General features: G+C 44.9%; 1 protein-coding gene across 1 annotated transcript; it reads right to left on the reverse strand.

Moving 5' to 3' along the window:
• Positions 1-191: 191 nt before the first annotated feature.
• Positions 192-1,130, reverse strand: LOC119844864 (olfactory receptor 52B2-like). The gene has a single exon (XM_038376290.1). It carries the CDS (start codon positions 1,128-1,130, stop codon positions 192-194), a length of 939 nt encoding a protein of 312 aa, XP_038232218.1.
• Positions 1,131-24,247: the final 23,117 nt, after the last annotated feature.

Below are 24,247 nucleotides of genomic sequence, written 5' to 3' on the forward strand. Positions count from 1 at the left end.
TCAGGAGAGGGAACTCAAAACGGAGAGAGCAGTGCTTGGTGATGGAGTGATAAGATATTAGGTATGAGGAACTTCTCAGACTGAACTTCCACAGTGCTGAGCTCTGCCAAACTGGGACAGAGCACCCTTGATTAATGAGGAGATAGCCTTTCCCCTCTTGTCACAAGGTTTAAAATCAGTGTCCCAGGAGATCACCATCTGAAGGTGTATTTGTGCAATTTGTCACGAAGCTCTTTGGTTTTGACCCCATAAATAATAGGGTTAAGCATGGGGGGGATGAGGAGATAGAGGTCACCCAAGATGATGTGAATGTGGGGAGCAATGCCCTGACCAAAATGGTGTGCCAGGGTGGAGAAGAAGCCAGGAGTATAGTATATCAGTATCACACAGATGTGGGCTGTGCAGGTGTTGAGGGCTTTTTGGTGGACTTCATTGGAGGAGATTCTGAGGACAGCCCTGATGATCAAACCATAGGACAATGCAATGAGCATAGGGTCTAAACCGATGATTAGAAAGAGTATCACCAAGCCATATATGCTGTTCACTCTGATGTCCCCACATGATAACTTCGCCACAGCTATAGGTTCACAGTGTGTGTGGGGAATAATATGGTTTGCACAGAATGACAGCCTGGTCAGCAGCAAGGGCAGAGGCAGAACGAAGAGAACAGATTTGATCAAACCTAGAAGCCCTAGCATAGCTACTCGTCCTTTGGTGAGGATGATGGTGTATCTCAGAGGGTTACAAATGGCAACGTAGCGATCGAAGGCCATTGTCACGAGGATGTTTGAGTGCATAACAGCAACCAAGGGAAGGAAGAACGACTGGGTGAGGCAGCCATGCACAGTAATGGTTTTCAAATCAAACCAAAATATGCACAATGCTTTTGGCACAACAGAGGTAGACGTGGTGATATCTGTGAGTGCCAGCATGCATAGCAGCAGGTACATTGGCTTGTGTAGGGTTTGCTCTTTGCTTACAACAAATAGAAGCATGAAATTTTCCAAAAGACCGGTAATGTAGATCATTGTGAAAGGGATGGAAATCCACATATGAGCAGCTTCCAGGCCAGGGATGCCCATTAGGATGAATGTTGAAGGGTCAGAGGGGGTGAGGTTGAAAGCTGCCATGAAGTTCTCAATTTTTCGATCAGGCTCAGAAATGTTCAAGGTGCCTGTGAAGACAGAGAAAAAGAGTGAGAGGGGTTACACACTTTATAACAAATAGTTGGGTAAATACTTTATAGTTATTAATAATCAAGAAAGGGGGTTGAGAAGTGAGGTGGGAATATTTATAGTTGACACATGATTATTTTGGTTATAGTCAAGTGTAGAGAAGTCCTCAAATGGAGGAAACCAAGCCATGTGAAACTATCCTCTCAGTGCAAGCATGGTCAGAAACTCAGCAAAATATTGAAATCCAGGAGGAGTGGGATGGGAAATCATACAGAAAATATAATGCGATGAGATCAGCCAGTCAAAGTTTTACCATCCTCTGGACTCCTCTGTGTTGTACTGTGCACCCTTCTCACACAGGATATTGCAGATTTGGGGGGGGGAGGTTCTGGGAAGGGCAATGAGGATGACCAAGGCACAGGGGAAAATGTCATATGGAGAGAGGTTGTAAAAACTAGGATTCTTGCCTTAAAAAGGACATGAATAAGAGAGGACATGAGAAAAGTCTAAAAAATACTCGATTACAGACCTAAGAGTGGCTATCCTTCAACAAAAAAGCTTCAAAAACAGACGCCAATGAGAGACTGCTGAATTGGAATTAATTTGCAAACTGGATACAATTAACTTAGGCTTGAATAGAGACTGGGAATGGATGAGTCATTACACAACGTAAAACTATTTCCCCATGGTATTTCTCCCCCCCACCCCCCACTGTTCCTCTGATATTCTTGTTAACTGCTGGAATTAGCCTACCTTGCTTGTCACCATGGAAGGTTTTCCTCCTTCCCCCGCCCTGCTGTTGGTGATGGCTTATCTTAAGTGATCACTCTCCTTACAGTGTGTATGATAAACCCATTGTTTCATGTTCTCTGTGTGTGTGTATATAAATCTCTCCTCTGTTTTTTCCACCAAATGCATCCGATGAAGTGAGCTGTAGCTCACGAAAGCTTATGCTCTAATAAATTTGTTAGTCTCTAAGGTGCCACAAGTACTCCTTTTCTTTTTATAGAATCATAGACTATCAGGGTTGGAAGGGACCTCAGGAGGTCATCTAGTTCAAGCCCCTGCTCAAAGCAGGATCAATCCCCAACTAAATCATCCCAGCCAGGACTTTGTCAAGCTTGACCTTAAAAACCTCTAAGGAAGGAGAGTTCACCACCTCCCTAGGGAACCCATTCCAGGGCTTTACCACCCTACTAGTGAAAAAGGTTTTCATAATATCCAACCTAAACCTCCCCCACTGCAACTTGAGACCATTAGTCCTCATTCTGTCATCTGCTACCACTGAGAACAGTCTAGATCCATCCTCTTTGAAACCCCCTTTCAGGTAGTTGAAAGCAGCTTTCAAATCCCTCCTCCTTTGTCTCTTCCGCAGACTAAACAAACCCAGTTCCCTCAGCCTCTCCTCATAAGTCATCTGCTCCAACCCCATAATAATTTTTGCTGCCCTCTGCTGGATGTTTTCCAATTTTTCCACATCCTTCTTGTAGTGTGAGACCCAAAACTGGAGACAGTGCTCCAGATGAGGCCTCACCAATGTCGAATAGAGGGGAACGATCATGTCCTTTGATCTGCTGGCAATGCCCCTACTTATATAGCCCAAAATGCCATTGGCCTTCTTGGCAACAAGGGCACACTGTTGACTCATATCCAGCTTCTTGTCCACTATAACCCCTAGGTCCTTTTCTGCAGAACTGCTGCCTAGCCATCTGGTCCCTAGTCTGTAGCAGTGCATGGGATTCTTCCGTCCTAATTCCATCTCAAATTGCAAAATTGTTCCTGTGTAACAGTTCTTGAAGCACCCTGCAGTGAGTATGGGTGTAACAAGAGAAGCTCTAAGGTTTGATTAGAGGCACCTCACCCCCATCAGGGGAGGAGTTGTGGGGAGCGTGGGGTGTCTCAGAGGTTGTGGGAGTCAGGGATGGCTGGGGAGCATGGAGAAGACACCGGTGACCAGCGTGCTGTTGGAATCAGGGCAGTCTGAGATGGGGAAGCAGATACAGACAGGGGGGTCAGAGTCTGATGGGAGATTGATCCAACTGAAGAGCAAAGATCAGGCACTTCACAGGTGAGAAGATCTATTGAAGTTACATAATTAACATTCAACAACAACCATTGGAAAGCTAGCTGAGTAATATTTGTGACACCTGGACTGCAGTTCTGTGGTTTGGCAAGAGAAAGAGACTCTGACACCCACCCCAAAACACACTCTGGACCAAGAAAAGTCCTGCCGTGCGCTCACAAACCCCAGTGCAGCCTGCCTGTCGATGTAAACACTGCTCCTTGCCCCATAACCCTCAGTGTGCCCCGCCTGCCCATGTACCCCCCGCTCCATCCCTGAACCCCCAGTGCTGGCCACTTGTTCATGTAGATTTCCCACCCCACAACTTTCCGCCCTGTCCCACAGTTATACCCCTTACCCAGGACCAAAACCAAGATGCCACAATGACAGCTCACAGAAATTCACAAATTTATTAGAGCATAAGCTTTCGTGAGCTACAGCTCACTTCAAGTGAGCTGTAGCTCACGAAAGCTTATGCTCTAATAAATTTGTTAGTCTCTAAGGTGCCACAAGTACTCCTTTTCTTTTTTCTTTTAGCTCACAGAAATAGCTCCTTAAACTCAGTGTCGGCCTGCACTGTGGAAAAGGGGGAGATCAGCCTGAACTGCCTTTCTGGGAGGCAAAGGAAATCCCACCAGCAGCTCAGCCTGTGCAGGGAAGGAGACTGGGATGGACCTGGCAGGAGGGAGAGAGGATAAGAAGATTAAAAGGAGCCAGTGTGAGCAACTCCTCTTCAAAATGACCCAAAGCATTAATGTATTGCAGCCTATTAGAAATGCGGACACCCCTTCCTGAGGCTGCTTTTCCATGTTAGCAATTGCTGATGTTATTATGAGGCAGTAGTTGGGTTGCTAACAGGAGGAAGGATGGTCCGGATGTGGCCTGGTGTCAGAGACAATCTGCTACAGTGCTACTTTTATCTGGATACTGAACGTCCCCGTCCCCCCATATGCACGCATAGACTTGGATCTGCCACAGTGAGATTTCCAACCCCACCTGGATTCCTCTGAGCCAGAAACATGCTTTTCTTTTTACTGCCTTTTGGTTCTTCTCTTCCTCTCCAGAACCAGAGATGCAGGGATAAGGAGAGAGCAGACCTCTCTCCCCCCGCACAAAAAGAATTGTTCTTCTAATTGTTCTGAACCTCTAAGCCTGTGGGTTTAAGATTTGAGCAGTCAACTCTCCTGTCAGTTCTTCTTTCATCCAAATGAACTCACCAGTCCTTAAAGGTCACAGGACACCTCCAGTTGAAGTTACTGGAGGATCACAGTTGTTGTAAATCAGACCATTTATTTAAGTCCCTACATGTAGGGTCATCTCAATGGGCCAAAATTTCACCCTTTAAACTGTTTCACTTTTGGTTCTGAGCTGCGGAAATTAAAGATTTCCTGGTCAGGCTACAGAGAAAACTATTCTGTTAGGGTGCGGAAAGAGTATGAAGGAAACCCTCACACACACACACACACAGTTTATGTGGTATTCTGAGACCAGGTATGAAAGATGTAGATTCCAAAACACGTGGGCACCGATTTTGTTTTCAGGGAGGCCAGTGTCAATCTGAAGTGACCCACTGAAGGCTGAATGTGAGAGCAGAAGCTGGCCAGTGTGTGACCCATTCTTGTGGTGAACCCTCAGGTAACAGAGACACCCACTATAGAGGCCTTGGCTGCACTTCCCAACAGGGTAGTGGAGTTGCTGAATTGGAAAACTTGAGCAAATCAGAAAAAAAACTACAGCACCCTAAAAAAAAAAGCTACTCAAACAGATAGACGGACACAGTAAGAGACAAGAAACTGATCTTAAAAACAAATATTTTTCTAAACTATTTCCAATACATGTATATTTCCAATTGTACCTGCTAAATCACTTTCTGATAATGTTAAACAATTTAAGTCACTATGCTGGTGAATTCCTGCCTAGATGGTTCGTGACATCAACCTTGAATCCTTCCTGAGCCCTTACCACTAATTCTAATGCAGAAACAGGCAACTCACCAAAATTCTGCTCAGCAGAGAGAGGAAATAAACTTACAGTGACAGGATGGCAGAGTCCTGAGTATCAGTGTATGAATCTCACATCTATGACACTCAGCGGGCTGGGCAATGACCTTTATCATTTCCCTGTAAAGTCCCTGAAGACACTCAGATTGGCCAGGACTCCAAAACAATTCCCTCAGCTCCATGAGCAGTGGGAAGAGTAAAAAAATAAATCCCAGAGAACTTTAGCCTGAGAGCTTCCCCTGGGAGTGAGGAAATAATTTGCTGATACCAGGGGCTCAGATGGTCAGGGCAAACTGAGTCTTGCAGACATTTCAGCCTAGCAATTTCTATGTCTCTTTAATGTCCTGCCATCTGCACTATGTGTGGAAATGCTGCCAAGAGATACGGGACCAAAGCCTGTTTTCAATTGGTCATAGCAGCGTACCACTTTATAACGCCCAGGCAGTTGTAATATCCAGTCCATTAGCCTGTGAAATTCATTGCCACCTTGTAGAGGCCAAATGACAGGATCTTGAATTGATGCAAGTTGAAGGGCATGGAAAAGGCTTTCTTCTCTCAGGATTCTGAGATCAAAGGTGCTGCCAAGTATCCCTTTGTGCGGTCTAAAGAGGATATATATCTATCATCTCTGAACTGTTCTAATCGATCTTCTACTTTCTGCATCAATAAGCATGAAACTTCAATACTGTGTTGATCTTTCCAAAATCAATGCAGAAATGGGTTTTTCTATCCTGCATTAGAACTAGTACCATGTGCTTCTCCGTTCACTCTGTGGTTCTATCACTCCCAAGGCCAAAATGACCTCGAGTTCATCTCACAAGGTATCCCAAATATTACGGGAGATATAGCCACAGAGTTTGCCTGATGTTTTGCCCTGGGGCCATTTGAGTGTGGTGGTATTTTAGTTAGGTGTGCCCTGTTGGGGCTAGAACACAGTGGTAAAGGAATCAAATAACTGCTATATCTGGATCTTTTCTTCAGTCTACAGTCCCTCCCCCATGCTTGTGTAACAGGTCCCTGGGGGCCTAATTTGGTCTCTGAACAGTATGAGTTTGATGGGTTGTCACCTCCGGGGTGCAGTGGGAGCCATGGGAATTGCCGCACCCCTCTAATCACCCAGCAGGGCTGGCCCTTGTTCACACTGTTTTGCTGATGATTCAGTCTCTTCATTCTCTGCTACCTCCAAAAACGACAGCATATGGCGCCACACATCCAAACTGAGCTACCTGAGGGCTTACCTAAGCCACCCAAATACAAACAGCAGACATCTGGCATTAGAGGGCTTTTCCTTCACCCTCTCATCTGATTCTTGTCACACAGAGATAGAGCAGAAGACCAGAAGTCCCAAGTGCAGGCAATGTGTACCATAAATCGGACACCACAAAACCTTGTTTCCCAGTGTCCCTTCTCAGCTCTGATGCCACAGAGCCTTGTTTCTCAGTGTCCGGACCTCCCCTCACCTTGGCAGGCATAATTATCATATCTGTTCCATTATACTAACAAATCCATCTGGCCAAGCAGAAATAACATGTTATTTGACGTTCTTGTCAACTGCTGGAAATGGCCCACCTTGATTATCACCAAAAAAGGTTTTCTTCCCCCCCCCCCCCGCCCCGCTGGTAATAGCTCATCTTAAGTGATCACTCTCCTTACAGGGTGTATGTTAAAACCCATTGTTTCATGTTCTCTGTGTGTGTATATAAATCTCCCCACTGTATTTTCCACCAAATGCATCCAATGAAGTGAGCTGTAGCTCACGAAAGCTTATGCTCAAATAAATTTTGTTAATCTCTAAGGTGCCACAAGTACTCCTTTTCTTTTTGGTGTTTAGGCTGTCCATGTCAAACCACATGTCTGGATGACTGTGTTTCCCATTGTCATTAATCATGGCATATCCTAAATTATTCCATGCAATGTGTGACATTCTATACCTTGAAGGAGGGTCCTGTAACCCCCATATTCCTCACTGATATATAATTGTGATCTTGCATACAAAGCATGCCATGTGAGGTATCGGGGAAAGCTTATGAATTGCTGAAACTAAATATGTATATCTTCAGTGCATATGAAATTATGAGATTGTATCATATGGTAGTCATTGTGTATCCTGTTGTCCTGTGTTTTTGGTGACAATTCCATGTGTATCAACTCACCCACCAATTAAATTGATGCTTCAATCCTTCTCTGTAAGTACTGCAATTGGGGTGTATGGGCCTACCCACCATGCTCTGGAGTGTACCACCTGTGTATTGGACTGAAAAGACACATTGAAGAGCGCTGGTTGCACCTGCTTCCACAGTGGTTCACACACGTTCACAATTGGAGAGTATTTCCATCTCCAGGCTTCAGCCAGTTTAAATCAGGATGATTCCAGCTTGGCATCCATATTCCCTGTAATGTTACATTCTGAAAAGTGGTTCTAGCACCCCAGGAGAGATTTTATGCCCAGTGCAAAGTGCACATAACCACAGCACATCCAGGGACTACCCTTCATGGGGGTACCATTATGATTTCCAATGGTAACATCACATCCCAACTGTGAGAATGATTCATACCCTCTGCAAGACTATAAGGTTATGGTTTTTAGCCTCTCAATGACAAAACACATGTCCAGATGACAATGTTTCCCACTGTCATTGATCATGACATATTCTAAGGTATACCATGCAATGTGTGACATTCTATACTTTATCCCCCATATTCTTCATTTATATATAATTGTGATTTTGCATATAAAGCATGTCCTGTGAGTTGTCAGTGTAAAGGTTATGAAGTGCTGAAACCCAGAGTTCTAACTAAATATTTATATCTTCAGTGCATATGACGTTATGAGATTGTATCATATGGTTGTCATTGCTGTAAATTGGGGAATCAGCCAGCTATTATCTCCCCAAAGACAACAGCAAGGAAAGTAACTAGTGCCTCAGCAGAGTGACAAACAACCCGTCAACAGCCATTGGCCAGCAAGGGAGTTACTATTCAATGACTCATCTGCATGAGGCCACACCAGTGGAATTGCTCAACCTTTTCTAGGGTATCAGCAATGCCCAGGAGACATGCCTTTACTTGTGTTCTCCAAACACATGGGACTGAGGGTATAAAACATAACACAGCGCCCCATGCTTGGCTTTTCTCCTGTCCCCAACCATGCTGCCGATAAAAAAGTCACTCAGAAGAAAAATGAAGATTCCAACAGAAGAGACTGGCCCAGGTTTAGGGCACAAACCTGTATATTAAGGCCTGAAATATCCAATGAGATAATAAAAACTGCTTAATCTAGATGTTCCCAAGTCAAATAGGGTTAAGAGTTTAGACTGTGTGCTTATAGTTTATTTTCTTTTGGTAACTTGGGGACTTTTTGCCTATTATTTATAATCACTTTATATCTATCTTATGTAGTCATTACATTTGTTTAAGTGTATATCTGAACCAGTCAGTTTGCCTGAAGTGTGTGCAAAATCTGGTCAGGTTTGCAAAGGCTGGTGTATAACCACTTTCCATTGATGAAGTGGGGAACCAATTAATAAATCTGCACTGCTCATCTTGAGCAGTGCAAGATGGTATATTCCTGAGGTACAGTGTTGAGAGCTGGGGGGATTTGGCTAGTGCCTTCCTCTATGTGTTTAATGAGTGGTTCTGGGAACATTCATGCAATCAAGCTGGGTGTGGACTTCCAAATGCTGTTGTTCTCAGTGATAACAGGGCCTGGTGGGGTTTGCTGATTGTCACTAGAAAAGCATTGTGGGATACAGCCCAGGCTGGGAACCATCCAAGAGGAGCTAAGGTGAGTGCTGCATTAGAGAGTCTCTTCTGTGAGCGGGTGGGGTGAATATCCAAGTGTCTGGCAGCTGTGACCATTTGTTTGACTGGAGCTAGTTGGAGGTACTGTTTGGCCATGTGTTTGTTTATTTGACAATGATGAATTGGGAGATTTTTGTTCCCTGTGGGCCTTGAGTGGTTGATTGGAGGGAAAGCTCTGAGCCAGGGCAACTGCTTTGAGCCAGCAGCCTTATAAAAAGGCAATTAGTTGTGAACTGAGTGATCAACACACAGAGGTCAGGAAAACTGAGGGAGTTTGCCTGGGAGTTCATCTGGGGGGAGTTTCTACAGAGTGTTTTTGCCTTTCAGGCTTCTGTGAGCAGTAAATACAACATCTGAGGAGGCTCTTAGAAGGAAGACATGGATTGTGAGTGATCAGTAGTTGTGACCTGCACAAGATGTGTTATGTTTGTCTTTCTCCCCAAGGATTGTACAGATGAAGTACTTCTAAATGCAAGCTGGTGTACATATTGGAAGAGAAAGTTAAAGGACTAGAGAACTAAGTATCAACCCTGTGTTGCAACAGATAAAATAAAGACTTTCTGGACAGAAGCCAGCGTTTGATTCTGGATGCACAATATACTGAAGAATCAACGAGGGCAGAGCAGAATGGGAAAAGATTAGCAGCATTTAACATCCAGAAGAAAGAGGAAAGCCCATGTACCCCAGTTCAGATAGATATAAGGATCTCTGCACAGGTACTTCTGCAGAAAATGGTTTGGAAGAACTATCTGAGGGAAGGGATCAGACCCCACCAACTGGAATGCATGAGATGCATTGTCCTAGGGATGGAGGTTCCATGACCACCACTCCCAAGAGGGGGAGATGGGTGGTGGTGGTCGGGGACTCCAAGCTAAAGGGGATGGAGTCATCCATCTGCTATCCAGACTGGGAAACTCGAGAAGCGTGCTGCTTGCCTGGAGCTAGAATTCGGGATGTGAAGGAGTGTCTGCTAAGACTGATCAAGCCCTCGGACGGCTACCCCTTCCTACTTCTACACATGGGCACCAATGGTACTGCCAAGAATGATCTTGATCGGGTCACTGCAGACTACATGGCTCTGAGAACAAGTATAAGGGAGTTTGAAGCTCAAGTCCTGTTCTCGTCCATTCTCCTTGTTGAAGAAAAATGCCCAGGTAGGGACCATCGAATTGTGGAGGTAAATGTGTGGCTACGCAGGTGGTGTCAGAGATAGGGCTTTGTATTCTTCAACCTTGGGATATTGTTCCAGGAGGAAGAACTACTAGGAAGATATGGGATCCACCTAACGAAAAGAGGGAAGAGCATCTTTGCAGGCAGGATTGCTAACCTAATGAGAGGGTTTTAACTAGGTTTGCCAGGGGACGGTAGCGTGCAGTAAGTGGGGAAACAGGATACCAGGAGGAAACTTAAGAAGGAGGGTGCAACAAGGGGGCATTCTGATTCATACTGAGAAAGTAGGGTAATCGGCTAGTGATCTTAGGTGTGTGTACACAAACTCATTAAGCCTGAAAAATAAGCAGGAAGAATTGGAAGTCCTGGCACAGTCAGGGAGCTATGATTTGTTAGGAATAAAAGAGACTTGGTGGGATAGCTCACATGACTCTAGCATTGTGATGGCTGGGTATAAACTGTTCAGGAAGGGGAGGATAGGTGGTGGAGTTGCACCGAGAACAGTCTAGATCTATCCTCTTTGGAACCTCCTTTCAGGTAGTTCTTCTCTTCCGCAGACTAAACAATCCCAGTTCCCTCAGCCTCTCCTCATAAATCATGTACTCCAGACCCCTAATAACTTTTGTTGCCCTCCGCTGGACATTTTTCAATTTTTCCACATCCTTCTTGTAGTGTGGGGCCCAAAACTGGACAAAGTACTCCAGATGAGGCCTCACCAATGATGAATAGAGGGGAACAATCACATCCCTCGATCTGATGGCAATGCCACTACTTATACAGCCCAAAATGCTGTTAGCCTTCTTAGCAACAAGGGCACACTGTTGACTCATATGCACCTTCTCGTCCAGTGTAATCCCTAGGTCCTTTTCTGCAGAACTGCTGCCTAGCCATTCGGTCCCTAGTCTGTAGTGGTGCATGAGATTCTTCCGTCCTAAGTGCAGGACTTTGCACTTGTCCTTGTTGAACCGCATCAGATTTTTTTTGGCCCAATCTCTAATTTGTCTAGGGCCTCTGTATCCTATCCCAACCCTCCAGCATATCTACCTCTCCTCCCAGTTTAGTGTCATCTACAAACTTGCTGAGGGTGCAATCCATGCCATCCTCCAGATCATTAATTAATATATTGAACAAAACCGGCCCCAGGACTGACCCTTGGGGCCCTCCGCTTGATACCAGCTGCCAACTAGACTTGTAGCCATTGATCACTACCCATTGAGTCGGACGATCTAGCCAGCTTTCTATCCACCTTTTAGTCCATTCATCCAGCCCATACTTCTTTAACTTGTTGGTAAGAATACTGTGGGAGACTGTATCAAAAGTCAAGGAACAATACATCCACTGCTTTTCCCTCATGCACAGAGCCAGTTATCTTGTCATAGAAGGCAATTAGGTCAGTCAGGTATGACTTGCTCTTGGTGAATCCATGCTGACTGTTCCTGATCACTTTCCTCTCCTCTAAGTGCTTCAGAATTGATTCCTTGAGGACCTGATCCATGATTTTTCCAGAGACTAAGTTGCATGAGTTGTATGATTGCTCAGAGCTCCAGTATTAAATTGGAGAAAAGCCTGTTGAGAGTCTTTGGGTTTAGTTTAGAGGCAAGAGGAATAAGGGTGATGTTGTGATGGGTGTGTGCTATAGATCACCGGATGAGGAGGATGAGGTAGGTGAAACTGTCTTTTGACAACTAACTGAAGTTTCTAGAACACAGACCCTGGTTCTAATAGGGGATTTTAATCACCCTGACATGTTCTGGGAGAGCAATACAGCAATGCAAAGACAATCCAGGAAGTTTTTGGAGTGTGTTGGGGTAACTTCCTGGTGTAAGTGCTGGAGGAACCAACTAGGGGCCATGGTCCTCTTGACCTGCTGCTTACAAACAGGGAAGAATTGGTAGGGGAAATAGAAGTAAGTGGCAACCTGAGCAGCAGTGACCCTGAGAAGGCTAAGTTGAGGATTGTGGTAAATGGGGGCAGGTAAGCACCTTTTATGGACACCCAACCAGTCAGTTTGCTAAAAAATCCTTCTTAGTAGCTGTTCTCTACTTATGTTACCTGTAAAGGGCTAAGAAGTCTCACTGAAATGTTTAGGTAAGAGGAAATGAGTTGGCACCTGGCCAAAAGAGCCAATGGGAAGACTAGAAACTTTTAAAATTGGGGGGAAAAACTTCCCTTCTGGGTCTGTGTTGTTTTCTTGTCTGGAGAGACGGAGAGCAGCAGGTATGCTGTAAGAAGCTTGGGCCAGGTATAAAAATCATCAGCATCCATACCTAGACTTTCTCATTTGGAACTACAAATATGTAAGTAGAACAGGAAATGTTTAGCTGACATGGTCTTCCAGGTTTGGCTTGTGGCAACAGCTGATTTATTTTTCTTTTCTCCGCTCTTCCTTGGAGGAGGGGTGAAAGAGCTTGAGGGTAAATCCCAATCCCAATTGCGACTTCCTGGGGCCAGAGTGGGGAATTAGCCTTCACAAGGATACTGACAAAAGGAAGAAAGGAGAGCAGCAAAATACAAACCCTGGACTTCAGAAAAGCAGACTTTGACTATCTTAGGGAACAGATGGGTAGCATCCCCTGGGAGGCTAATATGAGGGGGAAAGAAGTCCAGGAGAGCTGGCTGTATTTTAAAGAGGGCTTATTGAATGCGCAGGAACAATCCATCCTGATGTGCAGAAAGAATAGCAAACATGGTGGGCGATCAGCTTAGTTTAACAGTGAAATTTTCAGTGAGCTTAAACACAAAAAGGAAGCTTAGAAGAAGTGGAAACTTGGACAAATGATGGCAGGAGTATAAAAATATTGCTCGAGCATGCAAGGGTGCTTCATCCTTCCTGATTACACAATTGGAGTTGCAGCTAGTAAGGGATGTGAAGGTTAACAAGAAGGGTTTCTACAAGTTAAAATTAAAATAAAATCTTAATAATAATAATTAATAATGAGGGATTTCAGTTATCCTCATATTAACTGGGTATATGTCACCTCAAGATGGGATGCAGAGATAAAATTTCTTGACACCTTAAATGACTGCTTCTTGGAGCAACTGGCCCTGGAACCCAGCAGAGGAGAGGCAATTCTCGATCTAGTCCTAAGTGGAGCACAGGATCCGGTCCAAGAGATGAATATACCTGGATCACTTGGTAATAGTGACCATAATATAATTAAATTTAATATCCCTGTGGCAGGAAAAACACCACAGTAGCCCACCACTGTAGCATTTAATTTCAGAAAGGGGAACAATACAAATATGAGGAGGTTAGTTAAACAGAAGTTAAAGGGTACAGTGCCAAATGTGAAATCTCTGCAAGCTGCATGAAAACTTTTTAAAGACTCCATAATAGAGGTTCAATTTTTTGTATGCCCCAAATTTAAAAAACAAACAAACAAACAAACAAACAAAAACGAGTAAGAGGGCCAAAAGAGAGCCACCATGGCTAAGCAACAAAGTACAAGAAGCAGTGAGAGGCAAAAGGGCATCCTTTAAGAAGTGGAAGTTAAATCGTAGTGAGGAAAATAGAAAGGCACATAAACACTGGCAAATGAAGTGTAAAAATAAAATTAGGAAGGCCAATTTTTTTTTGAGGAACAGTTAGCGAAAGACTCAAAAAGTAATAGCAATTTTTTTAAAGTACATCAGAAGCAGGAAGCCTGCTAAACAACCAGTGGAGCGACTGGATGATCGAGGTGCTAAAGGAGCACTCAAGGATGTTAAGGCCATTGCGGAGAAACAAATTGAATGCTTTGCATTGGTCTTCACAGCTGAGGATGTGAGGGAGATTTCCAAACCTTAGCCATTCTTTTTAGGTGACAGATCTGAGGAGCTGTCCCAGACTGAGGTATCATTAGAAGAGGTTTTAGAACAAATTGATAAATTAAACAGCAATAAGTCACCAGGACCAGATGGTATTCACACAAGAGTTCTGAAGGAACTCAAATGAGAAATTGCAGAACTAGTAACTGGTTTCAGAGTAGAAGCCGTGTTATATCCACAAAAAGAACAGGAGTACTTGTGGCACCTTAGAGACTAACAAATTAATAATAAATAACTAATAAATGTGTTAGTCTTTAAGGTGCCACAAGTATTCCTGTTCTTTTTGTAGAACTAGTAACTGTAGTCTGTAACCTATCATTAAAATCAGCTTCTGTACCAGACGACTGGAGGATAGCTAATGTGACGGCAATTTTTAAAAAGGGCTCCAGAAGTGATCCTGGCAATTATAGGCCTGTAAGCCTGACTTCAATACCAGGCAAATTGGTTGAAACTACAATAAAGAACAATATTGTCAGACATATAGATGAACATAATTTGTTGAGGAAGAGTCAACATGGTTTTAGTAAAGGGAAATCATGCCTCACCAATCTACTAGAATTCCTTGAAGGGGGCAACAAGCATGTGGACAAAGGAGATCCAGTGGATAGAGTGTACTTAGATTTTCAGAAACCCTTTCACAAGATCCCTTACCAAAGCCTCTTATGCAAAGTAAGCTGCCATGGGACAAGAGGGAAGGTGCTCTCATGGATTGATAACTGGTTGAAAGATAGGAAACAAAGGGTTGAAAGATAGAAACTGGTTGAAAGATAGGAAACAAAAATAGGAAATAAATGGTCAGTTTTCAGAATGGAGAGAGGTAAATACGGTGTCTCCCAGGGGGTCTATTCTGGGACCAGTTCTATTCAACATATTCATAAATGATGTGGAAAAAGGGGTAAACAGTGAAGTGGCAAAATTTGCAGATGATACAAAATTAATAAAGATAGTTAAGACCCAGGCAGACTGTGAAGAGATACAAAGGATCTCTCAAAACTGAGTGACTGGGCAAGAAAATGGCAGATGAAATTAATTGTTGAGAAATGCAAAGTAATGCACATTGGAAAGCATAATCCCAACTATACCTATAAAATGATGGGGTCTAAATGAGATGTTACCACTCAAGAAAGAGATCTTTAAGTAATTGTGGAGAGTTCTCTGAAAAAATCCACTCAATGTGCAGTGGCAGTCAAAAAAGCAAACAGAATACTGGGAATAATTAACAAAGGGATAGATAATAGGACAGAAAATATCATGTTATCTCTATATAAATCCATGGTATGCCCACATCTTGAACACCGTGTACAGATGTGGTCGCCTCATCTCAAAAAAAGATATATTGGAATTGGAAAAAGTTCAGAAAAGGGCAACAAAAATTATTAGGTGTACAGAATGGCTACCATATGAGGAGAGATTAATAAGACTGGGACTTTTCAGCTTGGAAAAGAAATGGTTAAGGGGAGATATGATTGAGGTCTATAAAATCTTGACTGGTGTAGAGAAAGTAGATAAGGAAGTGTTGTTTACTTCTTCTCATAACAGAAGAACTAGGGTTACCAAATGAAAACAATAGGCAGCAGGTTAAAAACAAATAAAAGGAAGTATTTCTTCACACAATGCACAGTCAATCTGTGGAACTCTTTGCCTGAGGATGTTTAGAAGGCCAAGACCATAACACGGTTTAAAAAAGAACTAGATAAATTCATGGAGGATAGGTCCATCAGTGGCTATTAGCCAGGATGGACAGGAATGGTGTCCCTAGCCTCTGTTTGCCAGAAGCTGGGAATGAGTGACAGGGGATGGATCACTTGATGATTACCTGTTCTGTTCATTCCCTCTGGGGCACCTGACACTGGCCACTATTGGAAGATACTGGGCTAGAGGGATCTTTGGTCTGAACCACTAGGGCCATTCTTATGTTCTTACAGTTATGTTAGCAATGAGAAGAAGGGCATAGAAAGTGTGGGACCATTAGTGAATTGGGGAGACAACTTAGTGATAGATGATGTGGAAAAAGCAGAACTGCTCAATGCTTTTTTTGCCTCGGTATTCACAGACAAGGTCAGCTCCTAGACTACTGCCCTGGGCAACATTGTATGGGGAGGAAGTGAGCAGCACTCAGTGGTGAGAGAACAGGTTAAGGACTATTTAGAAAACTGGACATGCACAAGTCCATGGGACCAGAAGCAATGCATCCGTGGATGCTGAGAGAGTTGGCTGATGTGATGGCAGAGCCATTGGCCATTATCTTTGAAAACTTGTGGTGATTGGGGGAGGTCCCAGATGATTGGAAAAAGGCAAATATAGTGACCATCTTTAAAAAAGGGAAGAAGGAGAATCCAGGGAACTACAGAGCGGTCAGCCTAACCTCAGTCCCTGGAAAAATCATGAAGCAGGTCCTCAAGGTTTCCATTCTGAAACACTTGGAGGAGAAGAAGGTGATCAAAAAAGTCAACATGTATTTACCTTTTGGTGCTTGCATGTAACAAGGTCTTTCTCCTTTCCTCTCAGGCAGCAACTGCCTCTTCCTGTGGTATTGCCCAACCTCCGAAGACCTGCTCAGTCCAAGTCCTCTCCCCTACTCGGGTTGTCCAAGCAGCAAATAAAGGGGATCAATCAAGTTCAGTGTATATATGAGAGATGAATGCTTCCTCTTCAGGCTGTCCCTGCAGCAGTCCCTCCCTTCCCTCATGGAGGGACCCTCTGGGCAGTTGTTCAGGGATTCTCATGGAGGACTTCAATCATCCTGACATCTGCTTCAAGAGCAATATATCAGTGCACAGGCAATCCAGGAAGTTTTTGCAGAGTGTTGCGAACAACCTCCTGATTCAAGTGCTGAAGGAATCAACTATGGACCATGCTCCCCTTACCTGTTGCTCACAAAGACAGAAGAATTGGTAGAGGAAATAGAAGTGGGTGGCAACCTGGGCAGCAGTGCCCATGAAATGGTGGAGTTCAGGATCCTGACAAAAGGAGAGCAGCAGAAGACAGACCCTGGAGGTCACTAAATTTACACATTTCAACTTTTATCATTTATATGAAGTTTTGTCCCAGTTGACTAAAATAAGTGAGGAACAGTTGTCCATAAGGCCAGTTTGCTAGGTTGCTATCAGTCGTAATGTGGTTTTTATATTGGTTTGATTATTTATATTATTTTCTTGGGTTTTATTTATGCTCAATTCCAGTATATGCTATTCATAATACTTAGTCATATTAGTTGGCTATAACACAAGGAACCTACAGGTCTGTATCCAGTATGATTAGCTAAAGCAAGTTAGTATGAATGGTTATAACCTTTGGCATAGATAAATGGCCTACCAGTTCCTCCTTTTGAGTTTGGGAACCAACCAAAGAACTGAATATGTTTACTGAATATGTCTAAAGTTATACATAATATTGCCTCAGAATCCCCCGTCAGGTACAGTCACCTAGCACAGCATCCTCCTGAGATGGGATGTGGATCATCCAAGTGCTATGAAAGGTCACCATTTAGGATCCACCTCAGAGGCTTTAAGTCTCTGGTGAGAATCTGAGCCCCAGTTATGCTTCTCCAGGTTCCCTGATGCTTTAACAGGTTCTAACGGGGTCGACTCACCACCTCTGGTGCCTCCCGCTGGTTGCTCGAGAAAATGGCTCTGTCCAGGCATGGAGTGCCCACTGCCTTGTTCTCTGTTCATCTGTGTTGTAATCTCCTCAACCAGGACATGCGTCGCTCTCTGAACCGCAGTGTCCTCTTCAGGACGCTGCCCTCTGGCAGTGCCCACTAATCCATTCTCCCCACTTCCGGGGGTAGACCATCTGTCCTAGTCCACACCTGCCTTCATGGCCAGCTGCCACCCCAGAGTGTAGTCCCTTGCCTCAGGGAAAAGACCCCACACTCCATTGGCCACACTCCCTCGTGGCAAGGTGTGGTGTAAGTGGGGGGGGGAGGGGCGGGAAACAGGCCTGCCGACTACTCATGGTCCTGACCCAGGGACCCTCTAGTGGCAGTTTCTCACTGCTCCTCCTGCATTCCCCTCTTCTCCCTATGCTCCCTGGGTCTCTTCCCCTTGGTCCTTGCACCATCTCGGCCCTTCCTAGCAGGGGCCTCAGCCTGGCAGCTCTGCTCCCCTTAGCCTGCCCAGCACTGCACTGTCCAAGGTGATATCTCCTTACCTCAGGAGCCAGTGTGAAAGATTTCTGTTACCAATCTGCCTGAGGCATCAGGTGATCAGGCTGAGGCCGAAGGATCATTGCGGGAGGAGATGATGGAGCATACCAAGTAACTGAGTTTTAAACTTTATTCATAAAATAATAAAGTAACAGCGGAGAGTGCTGGGGGAGGGGGTCCCCAAGTCACTCAAAGGAAGGAAGAAAGCATTAGTCCCCCAAGCCCAAGCCCTAACCCACTTTCATACTCACACCCACACTACCTGAGGCTGGCCAAGCCTGGGTGTAATGTAAGAAGAAGAGGGGGATGGGTGGATGGGAGTTCTTGTCCTGTGCACAGGTCATCCAGGGTCCGCTGTTGATCTCCAATTTGCGTTAGCTTCCAGGAGGGTTTTAAGACCTGGGGTCTCTTGGGGGCATCTCCTTCAGAGACCTTTGTTCCCCATGCTCTGTGTACCAGTCCAAACTGGCCTTCCAGGCTTCTTCAGCTTTCCCAAAACACACCAGTTTCAGGGCCGTGAGACAGTTATGATTTTCCCTTGTTGGCCTTCACCATCTCGCTCCTTTTTGTGACCCCTGCATTTCATTCAACAACTCTCTTTTCTCACAGCTGGGGGGGGGGTGGACTTCCCTCCTCTTCTGTCTTGGCAGGTAGCAGAGTGAGTGTGGGCAGTGGCCTTGGGATTGCATCAGCTCCTTACCTTCAGGTTTAGCTGGTACATCAAGTTAACCCATTCTTTTCTTCTTTCTTCCCCATTCGGCCTTTTGCTGCCTGTAAAGAAACCTTTTGTTCTGCATTCATACCTTTAACCTTCCCGACATTCTTTCCAATACATACAAAACCATTAGCCATGATTTGAGGACTTCAATAGCTCGGACATAGGTGAGAGGTTTATCACAAGAGTGGGTGGGTAAGATTCTGTGTCCTGCATTGTGCAGGAGGTCAGACTAGATTATCATAAGCTTTATACAGGGTAAAACAGATTATTTGGGGTTTGGACCCCACTGGGAGTTTGGCATCTGAGTGTTAAGGACAGGAACACCTCTTAAGTGGCTTTCAGTTAAGCTTGCAGTTTGTGGGACGTCGTTAAGACCTACGTCTGTGTTTGTGGCCAGCAAGTGTGTCTGGCACAATCAGGCAGGGCTCTGGAGTCCCAAGCTAGCAGGGAAAGCAGGGGCAGAAGTAGTCTTGGCACATCAGTTGACAGCCTCAAGGGGGTTTCTGTGATTCAACCCATCACACTGGTGTAGTCAAGCAGGATCTTGCACAGATGATTGCTTTGAGATTCTGGTAGTGATTTTAAGTGAGTTTTGGTGTGGTGGCTGGAGAAAAGACAAAGTGATTTCTGATTTGTTATTTTCTGTTTGCTTATTTCTGGGAAGGGAATAGAGGCAGAAAAATCAGTAACATGAGTGAGAGCAAGGCTCAGAAAAAGCTAGAACAACACAGGTTGCAAATGGCTTAGAAAGAAAATGAACATAAAAGATTGATGGAATTAAAACAAATAGAAATTAATGCAGAGACAGCCAGAGAGAAGGCTGCCCATAAAAAAGCTCTGGAGTTAAGAGACAGAGAAATACAGGCCCAGATGGAGGCCCAGAAACATGAACTGGATGTTATGGAGTGGAAGAGACAAAACCCTCCAGCTGCTGGCTCCACTTCCCCGAAAATCCACAAATGGGAGTGACTATGTCCACAGTATGATGAATCCAGAGATATTGCCGAATATTTCATCACCTTTGAGAGACCATGCACCCTCCGTGCAATCCCTGAAGATCAAAACATGACCACATTGATAGAAAAATTGCCTGGCAGAGCTCTGGACATATTCTATAAAATGCCTATTGATGATGTTTCAAACTATGGTAAATTTAAGGAACTGGTTTTGAAACAGTTTCGGGTTACACCTGAAACCTACGGGTTAAATTCAGGAATCTTCAGAGAGGATCTGGATTGAGTAATGTGGCTTATGTAAATGAAATGAGAGATTTGGTAGATAAGTAGGTGAGGGGAAAAGGAATTACAAGCTTGAAAGAAATGTGTGATTTGGTTACTCAGGAACAATTCCTGAATACGTGCAGTGATGATGTAAAACAGTAGTTGTGGGACAAAAAGATGAACGCAGTGGGTGAATTAGCTGGGTTTGCAGACTCTTATGAGCAAGCACAAGCTGCAATTAAACATAAACCCCTGGCAGACGAGTACAGGGTTGGGGGAAAGCAAAGTCACCGTTTTACCCCTGGGAAAAAGGAAGCTTTGCGTTCACTTCCCCATTCCCCTGTTACTCGTCCCAAATCTTCTGGACAAGCAGAGGACCCAAAGAGGTGCTATAATTGTAAGTCAAGTGGGCACCTAAGGAATAACTGTCTCTTGCTGAGTAGAAACAGGCAGCAAGTAACACATGAAGCTGCTGCTTCTTTCCACACAGGATTTGTAAAGCTTGTTTCTACACAACCAAGCAGTGAGCATATGCATACTGTTAAACTGAATGGAAAAGTGCTTCTTAGATTGAGGGACACAGGGGCAGAAATTTCTGTGTTCAGGAGAGACCTGATTCAGGAGAAGGATTTGTTGCCAGTGGAAATGGCAGAATTAGAACTGGTGGGGGGTTACAAAGTCCTTGCAACTTTAGCTAAAGTACACATGCAAACTAGTGATTTGGAGGCTGAGCTGACTGTTGCAACAGTGGCACACAATTTTACACCATTTCCACTAGGGAATGATTTCTTTGATGTGGCAGAATCTGTCCAGGGTTGGTTAGCAGTGAGAAGGAATCTTGTGCTAAAAGACCTGGTGGGGAGGGCATGGTGAAGTCACATGGACTGCTGGGGAAATAGGAAGGTGTCTCAGATTTCTCTGTAGCAGTAAAGCATACAGCTTTGAGGGCAGAGATGGTTATAGCCAGTTCCTGTAGCCCCAGGGCTCAAGGCAAGTTCCAGAGGGAGAGGCTGGATGAAGCCAGCTCCTGTCCTGTAATCATCTGCCTGAGGAAGGGGAATATTCCACCCTGTAGCTGGGAGGCCATCCAAGCTGCTGACTGCCAGGAAGTTGCAGGTCAGCAGGGGACAGGGCCTGCCCTGGGGTGCACAGAGACATGTGTCCCAAAGGTGGAAGTTGGGGTCCTGGTGACCTCCTCTGGCCTCTCTGGTTCTGGCTGGGGTTGCCAGATTTCCACTGCATTAATAGCCCAAAGTCACTTAAAAATTCACCTTAAAAGTAGCCAAATCTATTTTTGAAACAAAGTTTTTTGTTCGCACATCCATCTATAGATCAAATAACAAATGAAAGCTTTCGATGGATACCTACTACAGATGTGATTTAAAAAAAATGAGAAGACCCAGCATAAGTTTGTCCACTTTAACAACACATCTATGAGTGACAATAAAATTCAAAATCAAAACCCAGCATTGGTACTTGTATCCCGATTGAGGGTTGGCAGGTAATGCAAACAAAAAATGGTAAATGATGGATTTAAAATAGTCTGAAAGTAGCTCAAAACATTTGTAATGGAAAAACAATAGCATTATTATATTATTTATGTGTAATTGCATTCAGTGATGGTAGTCAATGTCCACGCATTTTGTGCTGAATTAGTTTGCTATGGTTAGCCTTTATTTGGTTTATACTCCAGGTTTTCTGAAGGATTGGAAGTTAAAAAAAAAAATCAGGTAAATGTCATTCACCGGATCACTGTACAAATGACAAAGAAGGTCAGCATTGTAGTTTCTTACTTTTCTCTTCGCCTGTCTCAAACTGCAGTTTCTGTTCATCAAACTGATAAAGAACCTTTTTCACAGAGGGAGTAATGCATAGCCACATTGCATCAGAAAGCTGTAGTGTCTTCTAGTAGTTTAAGAATTATGGAAAGGCCGCATGATAGGGTGTGTGGGGTTGGGGGCTGACAGGTGATGCTGAAAGAGGTGAGCTGCAGGAAGGCAGAATCTCCCCTGAACAACAGCCCAAAGGTCCCTTCCAAGGACGGCCTGCTGCAGGGACAGCCTCTGCAGGAAACATTCATCTCTCATATGTATGCTGGACTTGATTGATTCCCTTTATTTGCTGTTTGCACTACCGAAGTAGGGGAGAGTCGTTGTACTGAGCTGGGCATCAAAGGTTGGGCCATAGCCACAGGAAGAGGCAGGCGCTGTCTGAGAGGAAAGGATAAAGACCTTGTTACATGCAAGCCTTGTGGTCAGCAGACACCCTTCATACTGCCTTACCTAAGATGGAGACTTGGGACAATCTCAGGGAGATGTTAGAAAGTGGCTTAGGGACGGCCACCTTACATAGGCAGCGGGTATAATAAGGCAGGGGCGGCTAAACCTCCCCTTTGCCAACCCACCAACCTTTAGGGAGGGGACACTTGGGCCATGGTGACCCCACCTGTGCTCCACCACTGATACCCTCTCCCACTTTCACCCCGTGGCCCCACCCATGGTCCACCACTTTCTGTCCTTGCTACTCTCCTCCACTGAGGTCCCTGCTGCTTCTCACTGAATCTTTCGTTTCCTCCCCCACGAGGTCCCCACAGCCCTCCACTCATCGAGTCTATCCCCTCCTCGACCCCTTGTGCCCCCTCAGCAACCATGGCATTTGTTGAGTCTCAACTCCCTCTCCTACAACCTCTCCTCCATGGCACCCCATACCAGTAGATCGCTGAGCTCCTCCTCTCCTCCTGCCATCCCCTGTGACTCATTGACCACCACCTGCTGAGTCCCTCCTCTCCTACACCCCAACCCTCCCGCCTGAGGTTGCTACCACCTGCTGCTCACCAGTGAAAAACAGAACCACATTTAAAAGTGGGCCCTGGCCTCTTTCCCAGCTCCTCCTCCTATGTCCCATCCCCCTTAGCTGAGTGGCTTCAGCATCAGCAGGCTCAGCAGCACAAGGCATCCCCACTTGGGTCAGACATCAACTAAAGAGTAGAGACATGCAAAGGCCATTGGTGAGTAAATGGGGCCAATTTGAAAGAAGGAAAGTGAACTAGGGACACTAGAATAAGCAAATTTGTGTCTCGGTCTCTCTCATTTACCTCGGAATATAACAAGACATTGCCATTTTTAGAGTACAGTGAGCAGGCAAATGCAGTGTTCTGCTTTCCTTGCAGATCGCTTTCCAGTGGTTTGAGAGACCCCACCTTCACCAAAAATGGAGTAAAAGACTTGAAAAATATAGAAAAAAGGTTCAGAGATGTATACATCCTACCATACAGAAGCAAGGTTCTGAAAGGTGGCATTTTTTTCAAACATTCAAAAGATGTAGGCTCAGTTTTGGGAATCTTCTTGCATAGAATATCAGGGTTGGAAGGGACCTCAGGAGGTCATCTAGTCCAACCCCCTGCTCAAAGCAGGACCAGTCCCCCAATTTTTGCCACAGAACTCTAAATGGCCCCCTCAAGGATTGAACTCACAACCCTGGGTTTAGCAGACCAATGTTCAAACCACTGAGCTATCCCTCCCCCCTTAATCTCCCTAACATCCTCTGCAGTGTAAACAGATGCTAGGTTGGGGGTTCTCGTGCTGGCCAGTTGGCCAGCAGAAAAAATGAGTCTGCTTAAGAAACATAGAAAATCTGTTAATAAAGGAACAGTTCCTAGGATTTGTTGGTTGGTCAGAGAGGGGATGCAGGCATTGTAACGGGGCAGGGACTCACCACTGTGGTGCCTCCTGCTGGTTACTCTGGGAATTTAGATCTATCAATAGCTCACCTTCCACCATGGTGTCACATTTGTTGTCGCTCTTGCTCCACCTCCAAGACCCAGGTTGCAACCGATCCAGTCCCACACTACAGCCCCATGTCAAGCCCCTTCCATAGGGGTGCACTGCAGTCCTTTCACTGGCCATTCTTTCCAGCAGTCAGTGGGGCAAAGGGGGAGGGGACCTAGGCCCATCCATTTCTCTGTGTCCTGAGCCAGGGACCCTCAAGAGGCAGCCTCTTATTACCCTCCTCCACTCCCCTCTACTGCCTGCCCTCCCTTGGCCACTTCCCCATAGCCCTTGCACCCACTCAGCCATTATATCAAGGCCCGCAGTCTGGCAGTTTTTGGCTAGAGCTCCCTCTGCCCTGCCCAATACTGCTCTGTCCA

This window comes from Dermochelys coriacea, chromosome 1, assembly GCF_009764565.3.
Source record: "Dermochelys coriacea isolate rDerCor1 chromosome 1, rDerCor1.pri.v4, whole genome shotgun sequence".
Classification (NCBI taxonomy): Eukaryota; Metazoa; Chordata; order Testudines; family Dermochelyidae; genus Dermochelys; species Dermochelys coriacea.